Source organism: Ostrea edulis, chromosome 4, assembly GCF_947568905.1.
Source record: "Ostrea edulis chromosome 4, xbOstEdul1.1, whole genome shotgun sequence".
Lineage (NCBI taxonomy): Eukaryota > Metazoa > Mollusca > Bivalvia > Ostreida > Ostreidae > Ostrea > Ostrea edulis.
In genome coordinates this window covers 50,208,640-50,236,150 of record NC_079167.1, presented here as the reverse complement: position 1 = coordinate 50,236,150, position 27,511 = coordinate 50,208,640, and the positions used below count along the sequence as shown (strand labels likewise).

General features: G+C 34.7%; 1 protein-coding gene across 2 annotated transcripts in view; it reads right to left on the bottom strand.

Moving 5' to 3' along the window:
* The window catches only part of LOC130054193 (transmembrane channel-like protein 7), a 94,674-nt gene that overhangs the window by 63,860 nt on the left and 3,303 nt on the right, over positions 1-27,511 (bottom strand). Inside the window, exons 3-4 of one of the 2 annotated variants that reach the window (XM_056162865.1) lie at positions 18,065-18,273; positions 1,146-1,203 (exon numbers count right to left, since the gene is read on the bottom strand). In XM_056162865.1, the coding sequence (XP_056018840.1) occupies positions 1,146-1,203; positions 18,065-18,273 (267 nt within the window). Of the gene's footprint in view, positions 1-1,145; positions 1,204-8,462; positions 9,511-18,064; positions 18,274-27,511 lie in introns of those variants that run through there. The other variant, XM_056162864.1, reaches the window with a different exon arrangement.

The window sequence follows — 27,511 nt, the reverse complement described above, 5'->3', positions numbered from 1 at the left end:
AATTCAAAAAAGAAAGAAAGTTTATACAACATTAACTACAGGTTACATAGACTGCAAACTGCATGTGGATGCAGCATGATGGGGAAACAATAGATATATGCCCGGAAACATTCCGGCCTGCAAACATTACGTCACAATCAATACACAAGCCGGAATTTTCAAATTTTTCGTGTTTTTCATCTTTTAATCAATTAAACCAATATAGAAATTGTTAAAAATAAAATTATTGTTAGTTTCTAAATGAAATTGAAAGTATATAATAAAAACTTTTGTCTACGCACCAAAAAACTGGTCATCATATTTTCCCATACAAAGTCTATATTAAACCTTTAAATATTACTAACATGGTCAAGTCCATAATTACTTAAATACTGTGCACATGATGTGGCCTAAAGGATTTGAAAATTTCATAAAATTTTACATTGTAAGGTTGGGAGGGGAGATTAGTAAACACTCCAGATCTTAGCCTCCAACACATGTCAAGATGTTCCTAAAACGCACCCCCCCCCCCCCAAATTTGTTTTAGTAAGTTCCATTGAGTCATCCAATAGACATTATATACCGTAAAAATTTCACTTTATCTCCTTCATTTATAGGAGAGCTACACAAAGCATTATCCAATCAGAATCAATCCAACGTGCATGCACTTTCCGTAGAGTAACTTTCACCATGCTAATCTGTCGAGTACCTCAGTAAATATAGATGTATATTCAAAGCAATGCAAAGAAGAGTTAACTATTATCCAATAAAAATTATTATAAGCACAATGTGCATGCACAATAGCAGGGACTTAAACAATGCCACTAAGTGAAGTGTTTCAATATATATCTCACAACTTTCAGACCACTTCATTAAGAAATGAATCTGTATTACAGAAGTACACTACAAGCATCATACAATCAAATTTCAGCACACATGTATGTGTGTGTTTGTGAGTAATTTGGCTATACCAATATGTTACAATTAAGTCTTGATATATGGATTTAAAGAAGATGAAATTGTGAAAAGATTACAATCCTAATGAAACAGACAGATAAATTTGGAACAGAAAATCTCACTTGAGCCTTTGGCTCAGGTGAACTAAAAACTGTCTCCATAATGTTCAATGCCAAAGAAAAAGTAAAGTTTTTGCACTTAATTTTTACCTGACGGTATCTCCATATATGATCAGTACTTTGTTCTGAATCTTCCAACATTTGATCTCTATAACAAAAAACATGCAGGTATATAGTACAATATCGAACAAGAGGCCCACAGGCCTTATTGGTCACCTAGCTGAGTATTAGTTACATGTAACAGTATCACTAATGCCAAGGGCTATGAAATTTAGAATATTATATTGTCTTGTTCTGCATATCTAAGCTAATTATTCTAATAATTATCAACAGCATAAAACAAGATGTGTTCTTAAAACTTAAGGTAAGCTCCACCCTCATGGGACTTATCAAAATTAATGGTTCAAAGTAGAAAAGTTATATTGATTTCCACTTACCAGTACTATAGATTAATTTAATCATTAATCTTTTTCATTAAATACCATGATAAAAATACATAACATGCCCGTTGGACAGTGAAATTCAACCTGGAAGCATATCATGCACTCTGAATTGATACAACACATATTCTGAATAAAAAAGCATTAAAGTGGGTCATATGGTGCACCAATTCATCTGACATGTGAACCGATTATGTATTTCTCTGAGAGGGAGGTTGTGACAAAACATTGGTGCAATATCTATCTATGATGATAAAAAGTCCAGAAAACCCTTTGATCCACTTTTAGCTCTAAAGGTTGTGAGATAATTTCAGAGCAATACCTGTGAACATACCGGAAAAAAATCTGAAAAACTGTTTGACCTACTTCTACCCCTAAAGTAGGTCATAGTGCACCAATCCAGCTGAAATGCTAACTGCACTTGTACTCCTCCGAGAGGAAGCCTTTGACTAAACATCAGGGCAATATCTGTATCCGTAATGAAAAAAAGCCCGGAAAACTGTTTGACCTATTTTTAGCCCAAAAGTAGGTCAAGGATGGACCAATCCAGCTGAAATACAAAATGAATTTGTATTCCTCCAAGAATACATTTTTTTGACTAAATATCAGGGCAACATCTGTATCTATAATTTAAAAAAAAGCCCAGAAAACTGTTTGACCTATTTTTAGCCCCAAAAAACGTCAAGGATGGACCAATCCAGTTGAAATGCACACTGAACTTGTAATTCTCCAAGACTAAATATCAGGGCAATATCTGTATCTGTAATGAAAAAAAGCCAGAAAAACTGTTTGACCTACTTTTAGTCCTAATGTAGGTCACGGACGGACGGCTCCATCCAATTGTAATGTAAACTGAACTTGTATTCCTCCAAGAGAAAGCCTGTGACTAAATTTCAGGGCAATATCTGTACCCATTATGAAAACAAGCATTCTGAGAGTATTGCATGGCAATAAATAGGTCCCTACCGGTCAAAAAAAATTCTGTACCACAGCAACATTCAAAGTTCATTATGTAGGTTATGTTAGAAGGGAAAATTGGGGGACAATGATAGGAATGGTTGGAAATCAACTACTATTCGAGTAGAGACTAGACCAGGAAAAAAGACAAATTTATAATTTTATAATATAGGTTTAGGTCTTTAACCAAGTCAATAAACTGAAATGTAGGTGATCATGAATAATTTAGCTACATTGTAGTATTACTATGCTAGAAGTTTTAATGAGTGTCATACTCTTATCTACAGAAATAAGAAACTTGGATGTAAACTATAATCATTCATGCTATTTTTCTAAGTCCAAGGGCCATAACTGAATGAAAAATCAACGGACCGACATGAAATTCAAATTTGATCTGTAAGTTGGTATGACAAAGCAATGTACCAAATATCAAATGAATATCTGCAAGCACAAAAAAAAAGTCTGGAAAACTGATAATTAATGCTATTTTTTTTTAAGTCCAAGGGCCATAACTAAGTGAAAAAGCAACAGACCAAGACTAAATTCGAACTTGATCTGTACCTTGTTATGGCAAAGCAATGCACCAAATATCAATTAGATATGTGCAATAACAGAAAAAAAGTCTAGAAAACTGAAGTGAAGGACAGATGGACGGAGCACAAACCTAAAGTCCCTTTCGACTTCATCAGTAGGGGACTAAAGAGCCCGAAAAACTGTTTGACCTACTTTAAGTCATAATGTATGTCACGGACGGACGGGCCAATCCAGCTGAAATGCAAACTAAACTTGTATTCCTCCGAGAGAACACTTATGTGTAAATTTCAGGGCAATATCTGTAACAAAAAAGTCCGGAAAACTGTTTGACCTACTTATAGCCCTAAAGTAGGTCAAGGACGAACCAATCCAGCTGAAATGCAAACTAACTCTTACACATCTTGAGGGAGAAATTGTGACCAAATTTCAAAGTCGTACATGCATCTGTTTGGGAAAAGTCCGGAAAACATGATATTGGATGGCCGGCCAGCGAGCCAGCCAGACAGACACACGGACAGCGCCATAACATAATATGTCTCGTCTAATGATGGGCGTATAAAAACTTATTAAAATGACAAAATTTTAATTTCAACAGTTTAAGAACAATGCTGCTTTATAAATATAGCCTATACAAATTAATTATAGATATCAAGGAAATCATTGTATAATGATACAATTAGAGAAATCCAACATAGGAGTTATTGCCCTTGACAACATTTTAACGTATCATTTAATGTATCATGTACAAATTTTAATGAAATATATAGATTTTGCAAATATCTATGATGTCACACCAGGGTGGAATTACTTTAAATGCCCCTGAAAGTGCCTAGCTATACTGAGTGATGAAAGACTTTACATAGGACAATGCATGTAATGCACATTAAAATGATATGATTCATTTAGATCTGTCCTAGAGTCAAAACCCAAAGGTTGCAAAATTCATAATTTTGATACATCCTTTCCTGCTTTTCCTAAAAATGCACTTAGTTTTATACCATATCACCCATCGTCGCAAACCACGGTTTTGAGTCCACTCACGCTCATGATGGAGATAATCGAATAGAAGCACCCGTGGGTAACCGACGATGCATATCACCAAGCATGAAGAAGTCTTTCAAATGATAAATTAGACAATAATCACCCTGGAACCAAAACCATTACCCCCCGGGATCATGAAATTTACAATTTTGGAAAAGCATGACCTACTCCTTCTAAATATTTAGTTTCAATAGCATTAAATATTGTATTGTATTGTATATTGTTTAACGAGACGGCTCGAGAATATTTCACTCATATGGAGATACTCACCATTGCCGGTGAAAGGCTGCAAAATTTAGGCCTATGTTCAGTGCTTACGGCCTTTGAGCAGGGAGGGATCTTTAATCGTGTGACACTTGCTGTGACACAAGGCCTTAGTTTTTGTAGTCTCATCCGAAAAACCGCCCCATTTAGTCGCCTCTTACGACAAGCAAGGGTACTGAGGACCTATTCTAATCTGGATCCCCACCATCTAAATGTTTTACACAGATACATTATATAATACCAAGTTTTGGCCCAACTCTGGGGTCAGAACCTCTACCCCAGGATCATGAAATTTACAATTTTGGTAGAGTCCTTGCTCTTCATGACATAGAGAAGATTTTAGAAAAATGGTTAAATTTTGGCAGCTTTTGTCCTGCCCTAAGGTCTCCAGGGGTGCAGGAGTCCTGAAATTTACAGTTTATGTCCCTTTGTCCTAAAGATGCTTTATACCAAATTTGGAAAGAATTGAAATGGTAGCTATCGAGAAATCAAAAATGTTCAATTGTTAATGGTTGACACACGATGGACAACAACGAACGACAACCAATTGCAATAGGTCACCTGAGTTAACTCAAAAAAATAAATAAGTTAAACACACTACTTTAAAACTAATCAATAAACAAGTGCTGGTTGCTAATGTTCTTAAAACTAAACCCCAATCTACCAAAATATGCCATTTCGTTCATTCCAATTAACTACAGGAAAGACACATATATATCATATACATGTACATTGTACAAACAACAAAAAGAATTTTGATCCCCTACGTTGCCCCACCCTACAGGACCATGACTTGAACAATCTTAAATCTGAAGATGATATCAATATAAATAATCATGGCCCTGCTGTTCTTGAGAAGATTTTTAAAAGAATTTTTCCTATATATCCGAATGTAAAACTCTGATCCCCTATTGTGACCCCACTCTAACCATGGGGGCTATAATGACTTGAATAATTTTGTATCTCCAGCTTTCATACAAATTTGTCTTTTTTGGTCCAGTGGTTCTTCTTATGTTCAGGCCACCTGAGTCACCATGACCCTGCTGTTGTTTAGCTGTTGATTTTAAATTAATTTTTTTTTAATCTTTAGCCCCTTCATTGCGGCCCCGAACTAGCCTTAAGGGGTCACAACATAACAGAACTTAAAATTCACACAACACCGGGATACCTCAATGCCAATACATGTATCACTAACATGACTACAAATCTACAAGGTCAAAGATCATAATATCATAGTTTGAAATGAAAGACTTTGCCATAATAAATCTATATACAAAGTATGAAAGTTCTAACTTAAATAGTTTAGGAAATATTGAATAAGTTAGATTTTCTCAAAAATAGGTCAAACTCCAAGGTCAAGGTTACAATTTACATACCCTGGTGCCAAAAAAAGTCTTAATACTCACAAGAAATGCACATATGAAATATGATAGCCTATCACTCACCATTCAAAACTTGTGAGGAAGTTTTTGACAGACAGAAAGACATGACAAAACAATATACCACCCAACTATTATAGTCACACTTGGGTTTAGATAACTTTAAGATGTGTTTGTGAAACACAGATGCCACCCCATATGGCAGTTAAGTAATTTTGATACCAAAAAAAGGTCTTGTCAAAGAAATATACATGTGAAATACTGAAATATGAAAGACCTATTACAGTCCCTGAAACATTCTACTTTACCATTTTTCCGTTCGCTCACCATGCGTTCACCATGCGCTCTCCGTGTGTTCACGGTGCACTCTTCGTATACAGTTTTGCGCTCACCATTCACAAAGCATTCACCGTTCACTGTATTTGGAACACCAAAGTGAAAAGATCGATTTTCATAGCAATTAAGGCAAAAATGAAAAAGGAATGTATGCGTAAGAGTGAAAGTATACTTTCACTCTTACGCATACATTCATTTTTCATTTTTGCCTTAAACTTTCTTATCATATCAGAAATCTAATTTATAAAGTACAAAAACTTAAGGATTATCAAGTGTGAAAATTCAAGGAAAACTGCAGATCACTCATCAATATCAAAGAAATTGAATAAATCATTGTTATAATCATTACAAAACATAAGTATTGTTTGGTTAAAAAGTTGGAGAAGTTCTGAATGGGAGAGAAATGCATTAGAGCCTGCAGTTATGAATTCAACCCTTGTATATGTATAGCGAAGAATGAGCAACAAGCTAAGGTACGCGTACGAAAATGAGGCAGTTTCAGTTAATATTTACCTCGATCATCCCCCCACCTGAATTATCATTTTAACATTTTCAAGTTTGGGCAAAAGCACAATTCATATTATTGTATCTCACTTGACAAGAATTTTATAAAAGTCAATTATTTTCCTTAAGCCCCCTCTCTAACTTAAAAAAAAAATGATGCTACAATTCAATGCACATTCGTGCCCGAATGTCAAACTGATTCAACAAGTATTTCTTATTATTTTACGCATATATTTATGAAACACATTGCCAATAAATGTATTTACTCCTTTTCCCAAATTTGAAACTTTTGTATTGTTTGTCTCTAATAGAAAGATGAAATTTTTCTCATACATTTCTGCCCCACATATGATATACGTATAGTTCAGTACAACAGTTTATCCGCATCGAAAATATACAAATATATTGCACAATCTAAATGTAAATTCACGGTCACACTATTTATTTTGTACGTACATTATTTCTGGGATTATTTCCTCAGGTCGATATGCTATACACATATTTGAAATAAAGTGAATTACGCAAAATCTACATGGGATAAACCTTTTATACTATTTAGAAGTGTTCAGGTGTCAACAAGAGGTACCCGTATTGTTTGTTTAATGCATTTATCTTGACTCTTTTCGGGGATGTTTTTTAATTGCATCCAAACGACCACGCTCGAAAATTTTTAGTCATGCATGTACACCTGTAAATTCTTGGTGCTAATTACTAGACTATCTTTATTTCACATGCATCGTTTATACTCTTGTATTAAGAAATTAAACACTATGTATCTTGAGTCAAAATGTAATACATGTAGTATACCGAGATGATGCATCAATATTCATGATTTATGAAAACGTCAAGAATTCTAAACATTATAAAATATGTTTCTGTTTTTCATGTATACATGTATGTGTACATGTAATACTGTAAACAATGTACATATGAAATTTTCTTTTGTTTGTGCATGATTGTTATGTGCATTGATGTGAAATTCACGATCATTTCATGAGAAATTTTTCATCCAGCACTTGCACAAAAATGAACAGATGGATTCATATATATATTCTCTACTTGATCATAAACTAAGTACAATCCAAGGAAAAATCTTAAATATACGGAATGAATAGACCATTTTGCGTTCACCGTGTGCTCACCGTTCACTTTACGTTCACCGTACGCTCACCGTTCACCAAATGCGTTCACCGTTCGCTCTGCATGCGTTCACCATGCACCATTCACCATTTGCTCTCTGTGTGTTCACCATTTAAGTGGGAAAGTAGAACATTTCTGGGATTGTACATGTACAACAAGAGGCCCATGGGCTGCATCACTCACCTGAGTCACCTTGGCCCATATCTGAAGATTTTCCATATATATTCGCATGTAAAACTTTGGTCCCCATTGTGGCCCCAACCTTCCCCCAGGGGGCCATGATTTTTACAAACTTGAATCTGCAATATGTCAGGAAGCTTTCATGTAAATGTAATCTTCTTTGGCCCAATGGTTCTTGAGAAGATTTTTAAAGATTTTCTCTATAGGGGTGGTGATTTGAACAATTCTTTAAGGAAGCTTCCACATATATAAGTTTTGCCTTTTTTTTAAAGATGCCAAATTAATATCACTTTCAATTAAACAATTTCAAATTCCCTTTACCCAACTTTATGGCAAGTTTGTTTAAAAATGGCCTGTGATTCTAGAGAAGAAGTTAGCAAAAGGCCCACAGGCCTTATAGGTCACCTTTTTATGGTATCACTAGCACCAAAGGCTTTGAAATCTATAATAATTTTCCTGTTCTGCATATCGAAGTTTAATTATGACATCATGCAGCAGTTTAATTGTTTGTTTTCCGATTTCCTTGTTTGTTTGTGTAACTTAATGATGTTTGCATTAAGCAAAATTTCATTTATTTCTCAGTTTTAATGTCTGAACGGTCTTAAAGTTCATGAATTTTTAAAAGTCTGTACCTGTAAACTTGTGCAACATCTGATTGATCTTTGGCACTGTAGATTAAAACCTCTAACTTAGTTTTTATCCGTCTTCCATTGCTTGGCAGAGTACTGGCATTAGCTGACTTCCTAACACTTCTGGATATGGCACGAGACTTATCATTACTGTGTTCAGAAGCTGACTCACTCCATCTGTCAGAATTGTCCTTATTTCTCTTCTTTCTGATTATCACAGTTTCTTTTCCATCCCAATTCTGCTGTAAATGCTCAACTCTAATATTGGTGTCGTTGCTTTCACTATCAAGCCCACCATCATTCTCATTATATCCTCTTTGTGTTCTGCGATTTCTTCTCTTGAGGTTTGTGTCCAAATTATTGATATCTATATCTTCATAGTTCCTCTGTTCAAATTGTTCAGGATTCCTGTTCTCTTCAGCAAACTCCCCTGACTGTCCTCCAAACTCCCCTCTCTGTGCCAGGATTGAATCTGCATGGTCCTCATCGTCAAAACTGTATGCATAATTGTCATTAGCTCTGGAAGACTTTCTCTCAAACTTTCTTGACCTGACATCTTGTAGCCTTTGTGAATCAGAACTTTGAGGTCTTGAACTATAGTCTCTGCTCCTTGATGTACCTAAATCTCCATTTCTCTGCAAATCAAATCCTCTACTTCTATATCTAGGTGAATCAAAATCTTGATATTCTGATGAATCAAAATCATCTAAGGCATCAACATAAGAGTTCCTCTGAAACTGATTATTCCCAAACTCCCTGGGATTTGGATACTCCTGCCTCTTACTATTCACATCATCTTCAAAATCTGGATTATGATATCCATTATCCAGTTGATCATGGTATCCGTTAAATGCCCCATTTTGCCACTGATATGCCATTTCAAAAAGAAGGAAAACATTGATTTGGGACTACACTTAAATAAATCTAAGTTGAGTGGGTACACAGTTTGTGTGTGCCCACAAGTCCCCATGCACAATGGTATTGATAAGACATTCAATACTGATAAGACAAAATGATCGAACTTCACATTCCTCTTGTGTCACAAAAAAGCATGTATATTAGGACTAGATAAAAAAGAAAAACCTAAATAAACAAGTTAGAATAGTTAAATTGCAGGGATGATACTGATGCAGTGACTGGAATTAATGTTTACCAGTTGTTGTTCAACATGTTTTATCATGATGTGTATAGGGCTGATAAGATAAAAACATGTACCAATAATACAAGTATGTAATTAGAAATTGACATACTACATCATAAAAACTGTAAATTTTAATCATATTTACTTAAATATTCAATTAACATGATTTACTTTTCTCTGATTTTTTAAAACCATTTTATCTTTTATAGCAAAAAATCAACATGTAACTAAGTTGTTGTCGGTTCCTTTTTATTTACATGCAGATGTATGGGTATTGTCCACACTAGTGGGCCCCCTTCCAGGTATCTGGCTAGCTGCACGCATGGCAGATCTCAGCTCAGATCTCGGCATTTTTTCCAATCATGAGGGTCAGCAGTAGAGAACTCTCTGTGATCTTTCTTCGTCATCTCTCTCCAGGATATTATTTCAATTTATTTCAATAATACACATTAATTTTGTATATTTACAAGTTCCCTACTGTTTTGTCAGCAATAAACATTTGCTGTTTCACTGCATTATACATAGAAATATAAGCACTAGTGTCACGTAAAGGCAACCTTTCAACTTGACACAAAACCCTGTGGCCATTTTCACATAAAAATCTTACAACTATAAGATAAAAAAAAAATTGTCTCTGTCTTATATTCAATTGATTGCAACTATGCCTGAAGTAAGAATGCAAGTTTTATCTCTTAGTATAATACTTAGTTTTACTCATTCAGAAATATATGAGTGAAGAATTATTAAAGAATTACAGTTTTCAAATTGTTCAGAAATGAACTTCCATTTTTGAAAATACATGAGGGCATAAACTGCGATGACTTTACACCAGCATGCTTCATGTCAGCATGTTAGTGCTTTATGAAAAGTATGCTGGAGTAAAGCATTGCAGTTCATGCCCTTGTTCATGCATTTTCAAAAATGAAATTTATTTCTTATATTTAATACATTCTTACTTTCATTTCTTTTTGATTTCCCTGCTGTTAGAATGGACATGATATATTTTTATCAAAAATCATGCACATTGTTCACATCTGCAATGCATTCATGAGGAAATGGTTATCATTACAGTTAGTAAAGATACTGAAGGCAAAAACATTGGAAATGTAAATATTCAACAAGAGGCCCACAGGTATATCCATCAGAAATATATGAGTGAAGAATTATTAAAGAATTACACTGTTTTAAAATTTTCATCGGTCACCTGGGCAAATATGCATTTAGATTTTATATAGTATTAGAAAACTTACACATAAACACTATATACCAAGTTTGGCCCTGCCCTAGGTCAGAACCCCTATCCCCGGGAGAGGCCTTCCTGTTCTACATCACTATGCATTTAGTTTTTCTTACATGTGTGCAATTCTTGAGAAGAAGATTTTTGAAAATTGGTCAATTTTGGACAGGTTTTGCCCTTCCCCTAGGGCCCCAGGGGTGCAGGAGTCCTGAAATTTACAATTCATGTCCAACTTCTTACAAAGATGCTTCATACCAAATTTGAAAAGAATTGGAATAATAGTTATTAAGAAGAAGTTAAAATTTCTATTGTTCACACATTTAATAACTGACCATTTTGGCCCCACCATGATACCAAAACCCCTACCCCTGGGATCATCAAATTCACAATTTTGGTAAAGGACAACCTGCTCTTTTTAAATATCTATTTGATTTCAATTCAGTATCAATACCACGAAAGAAGATGTTATTTAAGTGTTTTACACATAAACACTATAGAGTAAATTTGGCCCCGCCCTGGGGTCAGAACCCCTACAGTGGGGATTATGAAATTCACAATTTTGGTAGAGGCCTTCCAGCTCTACATCACTAGATGCATTTAGGTTTTCTTACACATGTGCAGTTCTTGTGAAGATTTATGAAAATTTGTCAATTTTGGGCAGTTTTTGCCCTTCCCACAGGGCCCCGGGGGTGCAGGAGTCCTGAAATTTACAATTTATGTCTCCCTCGTCCCAAAGATGCTTCATACCAAATTTGAAAAGACTTGGAATAGTGATTATCAAGAAGAAGTTAATAATGTTCAATTGTTAACGCACGTTGAACAACAACAACCAATTGCAATTATATAAGGTCACCTGAGTAAACTCAGGTGACCTAAAAATATAAGGAATGTTTACATCATGGGTACATATGGGGTACTTAGTAATTTATGCATAATCTGCTCCATTGATAGCATTTTTATTTGTAAAATTTTGAGCTTTATAAATTTTAATAATAAATAAATAATACATGGATTATTCAAATTAAATACTCATGCTTCCAATTTCATATATCCCCATCTACCATATAATACAATCTAGACACTTAAATGCAAATGTGAATATATCTATTATAGTAACCTAATCCCCTTATAAACCAAATCTTGGTTTCTGGAACTATGTTAAAAAAAAAAAAAAAAAAAAAAAATTTAAAGTAGATTTTAGAAGTACTCCACGGGTAATTACAGAACCTTAATATGCCAATTTACATCAGAAATTGGTAAAATGGCAAAAACAACTATGATATATATTTTTTAATTTTAAAATTGGTAAAATAGTATACATACAGTATTATTTTTACCAAAACAACTCACCCATATTAAAAAATATAAAAGGTCTAGGATCTGACACTTGTCATTTGGAAATTTTCCACTTCGATCAATTTTAGAGTAATTTAATTAAAATATAAAATTTCTACTGAACCCAAATGCAGTGAATAATATCATTTCATGAACACTTACAATCTGAAATGTGTAAACAAAATATTATTTGCACCAACTGTAAATAAAGATTTATGGCATGTAATAGTTGACATTGGAAAATGATCTGATAATAGTATTGATATCAAAAGAGGACGCGATACAGGCATTTTACTTCCTGTTCATTATCAGTAAAGTTAAAATCCAAGGGGAATTCCCCATATGATGACATAATAGATCATATATTTATCTGATCAGCAGGTAATATTTCACCAAGAAGTCTTTCGTTTCTAGAAATGGCAAAACTGATTCTATAAATTTTTACAATCAATTGTACATATTTAGAAAATATTAGAACAGAGTTTTTTAGCACCCCTAAATGTGATGTAAATTAACAATTTATGTTAGCCATTTCCCTTGTTTAGCTATGATAAAATCATTTGTTAATTTTCAGGGGATAAAATGTTCATGGTTCAAGAAAAACACAAGGAAGAATTGTTTTAACACACTAAAACTGATGTCTCCCCTTCCATTATTCACAGCTAATAGCTTTTTTTTAACCTTTTTAGGGATCATTTTTAAAGTGGAAAATGTCAAAGTCAATTCAAGGTCATTAAACATGGCAAAGTTGCATGTAACACACTGTCTTATCATGGAATACCCACATAACAAACATCAAAGGCCTATGTCAAAAGACAAAAAAGTTATGGCCAGGACAAACTTTGTATGAGAAGCGGAAGAAGAATTCACACTAAAACAATATGTCCCCCTTCTGGGAAGGGGAGACATAAAGCATATGTGTAAGGATTTAATGGAATTCGGTTTCTCCTATTTATGACTAGGATATACATTTGGGGGTATGCCCATATCAATACCACATAAAACAAGAGGCCAATGGGCCAAATAATCACTTCCTGAGTCACCTTGGCTCTGCTGTTGTTCAGCTGTTGTGTTTCACTCCCTTTAGAGAGATTGGGCATTCATGTGGGCTTTCCACTCTCATATATCAACCATATTTCATTAAAGAATAATTGAGTCAGCTAGGATAAAAAGTTCAAGAAACGAAATTGATTTATTTATTTATTTGCTCGGTAGGAAAACGTATTATCATAAAAATCAAAAAATTTACTGCAATTCGACTCACATTCCGTAATGCCCAACAATGTGTTGTGCTATGAAAAACAAGATGTGTTTGTGAAACACAAATGCCCCCGATAATGGCCAATTCCATAGATGGCCAAGTTCACAAAGACAAATATCTTGGTACCAGTATTAAGATCTTGTAACAAGAAATGCTCATGTGCAATATGAAAGCTCTAATATTTACCATTTAGAAGTTATGACCAATGTCAAATCTTTTAAAAGTAGGTCAGATGCCAAGGTCAAATGGTTTAGTACCCGTTGAAAAGTCTTGTCACAAGGAATACTCATGTGAAATATCAAATCTCTCAGGTGCTGTTCAAAAGTTATTTGCAAGGTTAAAGTTTTGAAAATGTAGGTCAAACTCCAAGGTCAAGGTCACTGGGTCAAAAAAGTTGGTACCCACTGAAAAGTATTGTCACAAGGAAAATACTCATGTGAAATATCAAAGCTCTAGCACTTGCTGTTCAAAAGTTCAAGGTCACAGGGTCAAAAAAGTTGGTACCCACTGAAAGGTCTTGTCACAAGGAAAAATCATGTGAAATATCAAAGCTCTAGCACTTGCTGTTCAAAAGTTATTTGCAAGGTTAAAGTTTTCCAAATGTAGGTCAAACTCCAAGGTCAAGGTCACAGGGTCAAAAAAGTTGGTACCCATGGAAAGGTCTTGTCACAAGGAATACTCATGTGAACAAGAGATGTTTGTAAAACACATATGCCCTCCACCCCCACCCCCAATGGTGCAAAATGGAAAAGGTTTATACACATACATCATTTAATTGATAGTAGTATCACCAATTCAAAATATTGAGCAGACAATATCTTCCTCTGTCACAAGTAGATTGACCATGTGACCTCAAAATCAATAGGGTTCATCTACTCCTTATGCTGTATCAGTGTACCAAGTTTGGTGTCAATCAAGCAAATAATTCTTAAAATATAGGAGACAATATATTACTATGTCCAGTTCAACCATGTGACCTCAAAATCAATAGGGGTCATCTCCTCCTGAAGATGTACCAGTGTACTAAGTTTGAAGTCTGAAAAGCAAAGGGATCTCAAAATATTGAGTGGAAAGTATATTACTTTGTCCAGTTTGACCCTTGACCTTTGACCATATGACCTCAAATCACTAAGGGTCATCATCTCCTACGATGTACCAGTGTACTAAGTTTGACGTTTATCAAGCAAACGGTTCTCAAGATATTGAGCGGACAGTATATTCTAATGTCCAGTTTGACTCTTGACCTTTAACCATGTGACCTAAATATCAATAGGGATCATCTACTCCTTAAGATGTACCAGTGTATCAAGTTTGATGTCTGTCAAGCAAAGAGTTCTCAAGATATTGAGCGGACAGTAGATTATTATGTCCAGAGTAGATTGACCCTTGAGTTTTTTACCTGAAAAACAATAGGGACCCTCTTCTACTCATAACCAACCCACATATGAAATATCATTATGATCAAGTGAATGGTTCTCAAGATATTGAGCAGACAACATGTGGTCTACCGACCGATAGACCGACATACTGACTGATCGACAGGTGCAAAGCAATATCCCCATATTCTTTGAAGGGGGGGCATAAATATCAAAGCTCTAGCACTTGCTGTTCAAAAGTTATTTGCAAGGTTAAAGTTTTCAAAATATGGGTCAAACTCCAAGGTTAAGGTCACAGGGTCAAAATTTTTATTTATTAGCAAGATTAATGTTTCAGATAATCTAATTAAAATCAGACTTCTTAGATCCGCGCCGCATATTCTGCGTAAGAGATTGATGTTTCAGACAGAATGACAGAATTACAGAGCAACAGAATAACAGACAAGACAAAAACAATCTGTCCCTCGATCTTCGATCTCGGGGGCATGAGAATTAACCTGTCAGCTACTTGTACTTTGAGTAATAATAGATTAAATTCCCAATTATGACATCGCTAAATATCCTAATATACTCATAAAGAATTCCTATAACAAAATTCTAACTCCCATAGGATTTTACCATTGAGTTTCCAATAAATGGGCCTCCCACTTAGCTAGCTTGCCTGTGTGCATTTTCCCCAATTGTTTATACCAGAAGTGTCACAGAGCCGATTCGGGTCAATGATTAGTTATTTGAGGTTACGTTACCAAGGAGTACCAATCTACATATATATATAAAGTCTCTTTTTTTCTAAGTAAAATATAAAAAAAACCACTTTGTAGAAATATTTCGACCATGTTACCGATCTTATTCAGTCGTGTTTATCTCTCATAGCAACGTAACACAAGACTACATACACAAAGTACTATGACGTCAAGTAAGTATTATACAATTTTAAAAGAGACAAAAATTTAAAAGACATTCTGGTACATAAGAAACACAATAATCTATTTTTTAGAAAAGAAAATTCATGCGAGCCGTGTGGTGCTAAAATGTGCACTTTGTGTCAATTTGAGGACTGCAACAGTAACAAATACCACATCAAAAATTATATCAATTGTAAATCCAGCAATGTACTTTATGGAGTGTTTTGCAAAAATGGCAACAAAATTGTATATGAGGGAGAAACTGGGGTAACTTTATACCAAAGGCATGTTTTGATTTTGTCATTTATTAGACGAGAAACTGATGACCCTGTTGCTATTCATTTCTATACAGATTCTCATAGTATTGACGATTATTCTATAATAGGATTTGAAAAACTTTACAAAGATGACTTTTATCGTCGCTTTAGAGAAAATTTATGGAAGAAAATATTGAATACTTATGTACCACACGGAATAAACAAAAAGAAACATTTTTGTCTTTAATAATTAATGTCTTGTATGCAAAGAACGTGTTATAATAACTGATTATTATACTTTCATGTAAAATACTCGAATCTGATTGGTCGAAAAGCATTTGAAAAAACATATTGTTACCCTCTTGGAACAGAAAGCACGCGCCCCAGGGTGATAGTATCTAGCAACGGGTAACATTACTTGACAACGGGTGATATTATAAAAAATTATCACATGCGTCAAATTTATGCGCGTACGGTTCGCCGTAGATTGTTAGACGACGTCATTAGAACATTTGTAATAAACACGAATACCCGCATCAATATACCAAATATTGCATGACAGTGATTGATCAAATGTAAACAGACGTAAGTCCTTCTGCTTTGTTGTTTATATAACATTCAGTATAATAAAACAAATATTGCATGTGGTTGAGGGTAACATTGAAAATTTCCACCCCTCGAGAAACCATTGTCAACCTCGGCTACGCCTCAGTTGACAATGGTTTTCTCGGGGTGAAAATTTTCAATGTTACCCTCAACTACATGCACTATTTATATATTATAACAATATTGATGTATTTATGATTAACTACTTACTGTAATATTTTTTGTTTGTATTCACTTAGGCCAGTAGTTGACTGCTTTGTGAACAAACATTTCTAAAATTTTGTTACATTACTTACCAAATATTTAATTGTACGCATAGTCATATTTTAGGATGTGTCCACGAGGTCGGGTGAGTATTGTTCATTTTATTATTAGATTCTTACCTTTTTCAAATGTTTTTCGCGCAATATCAACTTTGACGTTACTTTTCAATTGTATAATACTTACTGTGACGTCATAGTACTTTCGTGTATGTAGTCTTGCGTTACATTGCTATGAGAGATAAACACGACTGAAGAACACCAGTAACACGGTCAAATCCCAGTCTTGGGAAAAGAGAGATGGAGGAGAAGCAAAGCAGATGGGTAATTATACTTAATTAGTTATATCAGTTATATTATTGAGTTGCAGATGAACCCCTGTGGGAGACCCATAAAATAGTGATTTATATATATATATATATATATATATATAAACTATTTAGGTGCCCCTTGGTAACCTCAAATAACCAATCATTGACCCAAATCGGCCCTGCAACACATCTGTTATAAACAATTGGGGAAAATGCACACAGGCAAGCTAACTAATGTAGCTAATGGAAAACTGCTCATACTGAAGTAAAATGGCAGTGTAACCTTTATAAAACGGCAAGTTCAAGTAGCTTCTATCGTAATACTTCGATAAAAAGATAGACATGGGAACATTCAAATATGAAACGTGATAAATGGCAGCTAATGTGCCTTAGAGTTCGGGATCGGGCCAAATCGTAACGAACCCGGTTCTTAAACATTTGTAAACATTTGCATAACCCATGTAATCAGCATGTATTATGTCTATAAACTATTATTTCTCACAAATAATTAACGCAATATGATGCTGGGCAAGATACATCATGTAATAAACTTATGACAATAACTGTATGAATTAACTGCGAGTAATCTGAATATACAAAGTGAATTCGAAGAACTAGATCTCATAAATTTGTATTGTGATTTTTAAAATATTCTTTGCAATTTTTATTTCAATGAAAAATTTTGACCTCATATTGTGGCCCCAACCTTGCCCAAAAGGGTCACAACATAACTGAACTTGAATTCATACAACATCGAGATGCCTCAACACCAATATGACTAACACAACCTTGCTGTCACAAACAATACTTCCATTTGTAGATTGGCAAGTATAAACTGAAATTTTGTTAAAGTTAGATGAAAATGCCACTTCTTGATTTTAACAAGTATCCATAAATTTAATCTGGATGATTTTACCTGCGTCTTTGTTTCATCTTGATACCATCCATTATACTTTGGATTTTCTGTTTTCTTTTCTGTTGGTAAGCTCTTCTTGAAGCTCTGCTTGATAGATCAATACTATCTACGATACTCGTCAAATGAAGAAACCACTTTGATGTCATATTCTCTTCATCTGCCTCCTCCTCCTTCACCACCTCCTCCTCTTTCACCAGACCATAGAGTACCTGGACATCATCAAAACATTTCTCTTTTATCAATAAACTAATTTTATAAAACTTAAACTTTATCTTATTTTCACTTAATGATATTTACATTTCAAATGCAACTTTGATATCTTTACAAATTGTAATGATAGCCATTTCCTTATGAATGTGCTACAGTTGTTAAAAATTCATGTATGAATCTTGAGAAATATAGTATGAATCTTTATAACTATAGTACATTTATTTCAACAGCTGAGAATTCAGACAGAAATAAAAGTAGAATGTAAATATAAACAAGATGTGTTTGTGTCCCCGTATGGTCTAGATAAGTAATCTTGGTACCACAAGAAAGGTCTTGTTACTATAGCTGCAATAATGTAGTCCTATTCAATTTTTTTTATTCTGACGTTTTCGGGATATAAAAGTGAAATATTGAGTAACTAGCACTAAGCATTAACAAGAGATGTTTGTAAAACACATATGCTCCCCCCCCCCCCCCCCCCCCCCCCCACATGGTGCAAAATTAAAAAGGGTTATACACACACACATCATTTAATTGAGAGTAGTATCATCAATTCAAAATATTGAGCGGACAATATCTTCCTATGTCAAGAGTGGATTGACCATGTGACCTAAAAATCAATAGGGGTCATCAACTCCTGAAGATGTACCAGTATACCAAGTTTGATGTCTGTCAAGCAAAGGGTTCTCAAGATATTGAATGGACAGTATATTCCTATGTCCAGTTTGACCTTTGACCTTTGACCATGTGACCTCAAAATCATTAGTAGTCATCTTCTCCTGAATATGTACCAGTGAACCAAGTTTGATGTCTGTCAAGCAAAGGGTTCTCAAGATATTGAGTGGACAGTATATTCCTATGTCCAGTTTGACCCTTGACCTTTGACCATGCGACCTCAAAATCAATAGGGGTCATCTTCTCCTGATGATGTACCAATGTACCAAGTTTAATGTCTGTCAAGCAAAGGGTTCTCAAGATATTGAGCAGACAGTATATTCCAATGTCCAGTTTGACCTTTGACCATGTGATCTGAAAATCAAAAGGGGTCGTCTTCTCCTGAAGATGTACCAGTGTACCAAGTTTGATGTCTGTCAAGCAAAGGGTTCTCAAGATATTGAACGGACAGTATATTCCTGTGTCCAGTTTGACCCTTGACCTTTAACAATGTGACCTCAAAACCAATAGGTGTCATCTTCTCCTGATGATGTACCAATGTACCAAGTTTGATGTCTGTCAAGCAAAGGGTTCTCAAGATATTGAACAGACAGTATATTCCAATGTCCAGTTTGACCCTTGACCTTTGACCATGTGACCTCAAATTCAATAGGGGTCATCTACTCCTTTAAAAGATGTACCAGTGTACCAAGTCTGATATCTGTCAAGCAAAGGGTTCTCAATAAGATATTGAGCGGACAGTATATTCCTATGTCCAGAGTAGATTGACCCTTGACCTTTAACCTTTTGACCTGAAAAACAATAGGGGCCCTCTTCTTTTCATAACCAACCCACATATGAAATATCATTACAATCAAGTGAATGGTTCTCAAGATATTGAGCGGACAACATGTGGTCTACCGACCGACCGACAGGTGCAAACCAATATGCCCCTCTTCTTTGAAGGGGGGCATAAACATGTTAAAGGTTAAATTTTTGTGGACAAACAGACAGATGCACAGACCAAAAACTATAAATGATAAAAATGAACTTCATTTTTAAAAGTACAAGTACACTGTACCTTCAACAATGCACAGTAAAATTACTTTTACTGATATTTTTCACAAAATGCATATCGCCTCTATATATTACAAGAAATGCCTTTATGCTACATGCATTGATGCAGTTTTTAAACTTTACTAACCATGATAACATGTTTAAATTTGAGTATCCACTGACCCTATGAACAATTTCCATAAGAGCTAGTGTCTATTTTAAAGGCAATATGAAGAGTTTCATACTTCATAAAAATACTGTGACATTCTGTTGCCAAACAGGTAAGCTGAAATCTTGTGTTCTTGATAACTATTGTTAGCAAATTTGAATTGCATGATATGATACACATTCCCCAGCAATTAACTTTGATTGAACATGGTCACACTATGCATTTTTGTGTCTATAAAACATTAGTACATACCCTGTTTAGTATGTACACATACACACAAGACAGCTTTTCAGTGTCTCAGACCTGTTCGTTATCCTTCCGGTATGTGGTAAGAATAGTCCTAGGCTACTTAATGATGCAAGCAAAGGGCGGTACAGTTACTGTCAGATGACTGGAAATAACTGAACGCTGTGGCAAGAGTTCTGAATGCCCACATAAGCACAACATCTGAACATTGTGGCAAGAGTTCTGAATGCCCACATATGCACAACATCTGAACATTGTGGCAAGAGTTCTGAATGCCCACATAAGCACAACATCTGAACACTGTGGCAAGAGTTCTGAATGCCCACATAAGCACAACATCTGAATGCTGTGGCAAGAGTTCTGAATGCCCACATAAGCACAACATCTGAACATTGTGGCAAGAGTTCTGAATGCCCACATAAGCACAACATCTGAACGCTGTGGTAAGAGTTCTGAATGCCCACATAAGCACAACATCTGAACACTGTGGCAAGAGTTCTGAATGCCCACATAAGCACAACATCTTATCTCCACAAATGCCTTAAACTGACTGTTACAACTGTAAACAGCCTCAAACTGGTTGACTGGCAGTTAAAATGTTTCATCTGGATCGTTTCATGATGTTGCAGCACTTACGAAATTGACTTAAAACTGCACTAAATCCTGCAAATAAGACACCAGGGATACATAATGCCAGCGTGCAAAATTAACCATGGACCGATAGACAATGTCTATAGAAAATCGAATCGGTCTATAACGATCAAAATAGCTATAGACCAACTTGTCTATAGGAATTCTGAGTAAAAAACTGGTTTCCCGCCGCTTATTAAACATATATGAGAAGCAGGACCAGTTTATATGTAAATACACTTATGTTTCTGTTCACCCCTTAGCTGTAATAAAATGTTCCACATTGTATTAAAAATCATTCGAATCAGATTATTCCATTTTCAACAGGGGGATCAATTTGATATTTATTTCAATGTACGTCATTTTCGTGCAAATTTGGAAAGTCCTTTTTTGAACGATTAAAAATATGTGGAAGGTGCACGCCCTGGAATCAAATGGAAGGCGGTCAGTACAACAAGTTCCAGCAAGGCTAAAGTCGCAGAAAATTATGAGAAAACGAAATGTAGTAGAAGTGACTTAGATGAAGAATCAGACAGTGAAACTGAGTTGGAACAAAATGAAAAAGAAAATTAAATTCTAATTGAAAAGCTTGTGCATGCAATTGAAAAAGAATACAATCAAACTATGAACGAATTACCAAATCGAATTTGTGTCTATTATTTATTTTTTTAATAACAATGAATATTGCATTTAAAATTTCGGTCTATAGGAATTTGTTGTGGTCTATAGGAAATGAAATGACTATGGACCAAAAGTCTATAGGATTTTAAAGTTAGTTTCGCACATTGTAATGCAAAAATATGCTGAGATCTGCTCCTGTGGCATCAAACTGTGCCATGTTACTGTGGGAATGCCCCACCAATGTGATGGCAGATTCCATGTTTACAACAAAACTATCCAAATGTATTTCCTTTGCAAAGATGGTCCTGTGTATTCTTCTCTGATGAGTCAAGATTAGCTCTTCTCCGATCTCTTGCCAATAGAGCATGTTGTGGGACATGTTAAATCGACACATTCAAAAGCACCCAAATCCAGCAGAGGCTCTCCCCACTTTGCATCAGGCACTTTTAGAAGAGTGGCAGAACATCCCTAGGGCACAAATAAACCATGTAACAAACTCTATGCATCATAGAATTCGAGCAGCAACAATTAATTGCCAATGAGTGCATATCTTTTATTGAAGTAGGAAAATTTCAATGTCTACTACTACCTCTTCAGCCTTGACCTTTTTTGCCAAACTGATGATAGCTAATTCTAAATTTACTTTGCTATCCAATACACTACATGTGTATCTTCTATCAATAAGTTGTAAAAATTAAACAATATATTTGAATTAAATAAGAGACCTTGAAGAGTGCTACTACACCATTTGAACAAAAACAATTGTCAACAAATATACAAAAACAAATTTTTAAATTATCAAAACTTTCCTTTTTTCTATTTATTTCAATGATTTATGAAAGCAGATATCATAGCAAAACACGTCGGAATCTTTTTAACTTTAGAATAAAAAGAAATAATGCAAACAATGTATCTCATGAATTAACAATTATTTGACTTACATAATTTTTTATTTTATGCTCTATTAGATTAAAATCGAAATGAAAATGAAATGGTTGTGTCTGTATTGTTACATTTGCACATTCAATCTGAGTGACGTTAAAATTCAGGTATAATTTGAATATACCAGGACACAATAAAAGAAAAAAAGAGAAAATTATCGAGAGGGACGTTAACCAATATACAAACATCAACACATTAAAGCTTCCTTAGATAGCACACATTCAAGTTCTTAAAATCATGACCCCAGGGTGTATGTTGGCGCAACAATATGGATAAAAGAGTAAATGGAGTACTGCAAACTCTACAACATATGCCCATTAGACCTTCAGTACAATACCTGTATCCATGATGAGGAAAAGTCCAGAAAACTATTTGACCTACTTTTAGCCTTAATGTAGGTCATGGTGCACCAATCAAGTTAAATTGTGAACAGATTACATATTTCTCTAAGAGGGAGGTTGTGACAAAATTTCAGGGCAAACCTACATTCATAATGAAAAAAATCTGGAAAATAAAAACAAGGTTCTTTAACTAAGTGATACTATCTATGGCCTTTGACCTTGAGAAACAATAGACATCCTCTGCTTGGCATAAGGTGTATGTTTACCAAGTTTGACAGTCCTAGCCCCAATGCTTCAGTCTGTATCCTGCCTACAAGGTTTTCCTACTAAAATGATGCTATGACCTTGACATTTTGACCTCTGACCTTTAAGAACAATATAGGCATCCTTCACTTGGCATGAGGAGTATGTGCACCAAGTTTGAGAGTCCTAGCCCCTAGAACTCAGTCTGTATTCTGCCTACAAGGTTTTCTTATTAACTGATACTAGGACCTTGACAAGCAGTGTTCGAAATTAACTATATACCGATAGACCAAGTCTATGTCAAATGACACCGGTCTATGCCAATTGTAATTGCGATAGACCAAATCGTCTATGCTGATTTTTTAGGTTTAAAGCAATAGAGTTATCCCAAAAGTGGATGTCTGATAAACGTTATGAGGAGGATATTGTTATGGAAATGGAAAGAAAATATGCTTTCTAAGTACATTACAATGTTTTAAATTTGTGTTGGGTTTTTTTTTCAATGTTGTGGTTTATGCCAATTCGATGAGGTCTATGTCATCTTGTTTTGGCATAGACCCGTGGTCTATACCACGTTTTAAACCAATTTAAACCAATTTCAAACACTGGCCTTGACCTTAAAAAACAATAGGCATCTTCCTCTCATCATGGTGATTAGATGTACCAAGTTGTAAGATCCTAGTACAGAGTTCTTGAAAAGTGTCAGTAATGTCGGATTATCCGATAAAAGTAGTAAATGTCCGACACAAATTACTTAATTGTCGGTCCTGATGGCCGATAAAAGATCGGGATGGAAGTCCGTTTTTTACCGGGAAAAATGGCGGCCATGTGGCCCATAAATTTTCAAACCGATGCTAAATCCGGCAAGACATTGAAACGTAAACGTGAGGAATCTGTTGTGAGAACTACGAGGAGAAAAGAAACCGGGAATCTGGGAGACAATGACTTTTATTTGATGCGGTTTTACCTATTACTAGGTGACACCATCTGCTCAAAGTCGCGAGACCAACTACACCCGGGTCAAAGTGAGAGAGAGTAATTTAAACGATTGCAGAGGACAGAGGAAGATGAGAAAGAAGTTGAGAGGAATAGACAGGATAGAGAGAAAAGTGGAGGGTGAGAGAGAAGTGGAGGATGGGACAGAAGTGGAGGATGAGAGAGAAATGGAGCAAAAAAGTGACTCGGTGAATTGAAGAAGATTCAGAGTGTGAGGAAGATGCGAAAGGGTATAAAAGGAGAATTTATGAACGTATAGCTGAGATGGAGATTGAATACAATAACACATGTAGTTGATTATAAATAAAATTTATAAAAACCTCAAAAGCAATGCATTTTTTTCTGGACTGACAAACTTTTGTTTGGGCTGACACTATGACACTATTTCTAACAGTATCGGACCAAATGTCTGACACTTCAAAAGAAATTTCAAGAACTCTGCTAGTAAGGCTGAAACGATTCATAAAAATATCAATACTGTTCAATATAAATGCTCGATTCAATGCCATGATCTAGGGTTCGATATGTTTTTTAAAATTGGGTTCGGTAAAATACATCGAGCTTGACCTTTACTGATTATTTTTACATGAACGAGGGACAAAATGGCATCTGATAATGGTCAGACTGTTGTTAGCCTTGAGTCTGACTAAAACAATACATGTAATGAACTTAATCAGTTTAAACTACAGAGCCAACAGGCATCTCACTGTTCAGTGGTTTGGAAAAAGCTTGTTTTTAAAATTGTGACAGTGAATCTTCATAATCAAATTTTTCTTCAAAGTTATTTTTGGTTTCTTCTGTAAAATGTATCATATTAAAAAAATTGAATCGTGGAATAAGTATTGCAATACTTATCGTATCGTGAAGGGGGCATATCATTTTAACCCTAGATCCTAGCCCCAATAGTTCGGTCTGTATTCTGTTCAATTTCAGACAAAAAACTCAATTCACATAGTTTTCAATAAGACCCCCACCCCCATCCCCTCCCCCTAAAACTAAATATGATGAATGTTGAAACTAATAGATTAACGAGTAAAAACATACTATTAACACTCTGTATACCTTTACTACTGTTTATTCACAAATGAAATTGTACATTAAAACTATTAAATGCTCTGACATTAAAATGTAATATTATTACATGGTTTTTAACAGTCACTTGTCTTTTTTCTGTTTGCACTGAAGTGTAATCGATGTAGGATGACAAAAACTTACTTCAGTTTTTACTCCCCACTCCCCTAACTATTTGAATTTAGATTTTTATCCAAAGTCCATCTTTTGATCTCGCCCCGAAAGATATATATTATGGATAAAAGACAAAAAAATCTTCAGGCACTAGGACTAAAAATGTGTGCATATTAAACTGATGCATATAAACATCATACTAACTTTGAATAAGATGGAATGTAATGCTAAAAAAGAAACACTCCAAAGATAAATTTAATAGATAGAAAAATAAATCAAATAGATAAATCATAATGACTAACTAACTAACTAATTATCAAAAGTAAACTATATCTGCTGAGGTCAAACTCCAACGTGGATCAATGAATGTGATATGTACATGCCAAATGGTGTGTATATAGACCAATACATATGTTGGTTTAGTGTGATTTTTCCTATTTCTGAGGGATACCCAAACAGATTCTTAGTATTCTGATCGGACATTTTGATATTTAAAATTACAACTGCAATCTGATATTAAATATGTTAAAAAAAAAAAATTTTTTTAAAATGATAACATTTCTATTCTATTTCTTGGTGCAATATCAATCAAATCAATTTGTTTAGAACATATTTCTAGCAATTTTGAACTAGGGCTGAAACAACACGCATCCTTCACAATATGATATGTATTGCAATCCTTATGTCATGATTCAGTATTTTCAATACTATATACATTCACAGGAGTTCGAAATTTTATCAATAAAGTCAATAGAATTCACTCGATTGACCAAGCTTAGTCTACATGAACGACTGACTTCAACAACTGTTTCCATCAGTCTTTTCTTTTCTTTTTCTTTTTTTTCTTTCAGAAATTCAGAATCAAATATTTAATGCTTTAATGGTCAGACATCACATTATGATCACAAACATAGACACATTGCCACATGCTCCGATCACTTATAGGGATGATTAAATTGAATTCCAAGTATGAGACTTTTGTTATTTCTTTATTTAAAAATCGGAGGCTATGTTAAATATAAACCTTCATCTTCTGGTAGCCTTTTCATTTTTAAAGTATATAAAATGTTGCGTCCTTTGCTATTATTTACATATCATTGGCAAACAACAAATATATTCCATCACAATAATTATTTATAATCAATCCAACAAGTCCTTAATGACTACTTTAATTTGTTCTCATATTGATGTCAGGTTGTTGTGATGACACGTAAGTGTAATTGTTGACTGCATGGACAGTTATCAAAAAATGTAGTTAATCCCACGCCAAAAATATTGAATCATAACATTTAATTATATCACAATTATGCAAGGATTACAGTAATTAGATTTATTAAAAGCAAACAGAGGAAAGTATTAGCTTTTATTATATACCCATCAATCACAGGCACTTGTTTCTGTAAATGACTTATGACCTCTGTATACTAATAATAACACATTAAGGTACCTAACTTCAAATGACACCGAATGGCACCCCCTGAGAATGTCGGCCTTTTGAGCTTCCAGGGAATATGCGATGCAAATGTATTTACTACCGTTGTATTGTACAATCATTCAACTTAAAAACCATGTATGACATGACTGCATTCATTGCCTCTTATCGCCGAAAACTGCAACAAAACATGGGTCTACAGCTCGATTTTCCATTTTATACCACGAAGTGCTATGTACTGATACCGCGCATAATAGGTGGGCGATTTTGACTGGCTAGCACGCTCTTCTAAAATTACGTTTGGAATTCTTTAGGGTTATTTATAGAAAGATAGAGCGTCAGAGATGAATTAAAAATAACAGGCAAAAGGATGATTTTAATGGTGACCATTAACCACAATTGATCTTATTTTATATAATTTAGTTACTAACATTAGGGGGGAAATGCTACAAAAAATAAAGGGGACTCCATCCGGCCCCATATTTTTTCCACAGACACCTGATATATAGGTCTATACAACTATACTTCTGATTTTTTTTTTTTGCGGTGACAATTCCTCCAAAATGTGTGGATTCCTTGCCTCTCTCATCCCAATTTCGATTGATGTAGTCGTTTCACGCTTTTCACAAGCTTTAGAGATTGACCTTCTACTGGACTGGTATAATAAAATATACTTCTTCAGGCTATTATAAACAGTATAAGGCAAGTATAAGGCATACAAA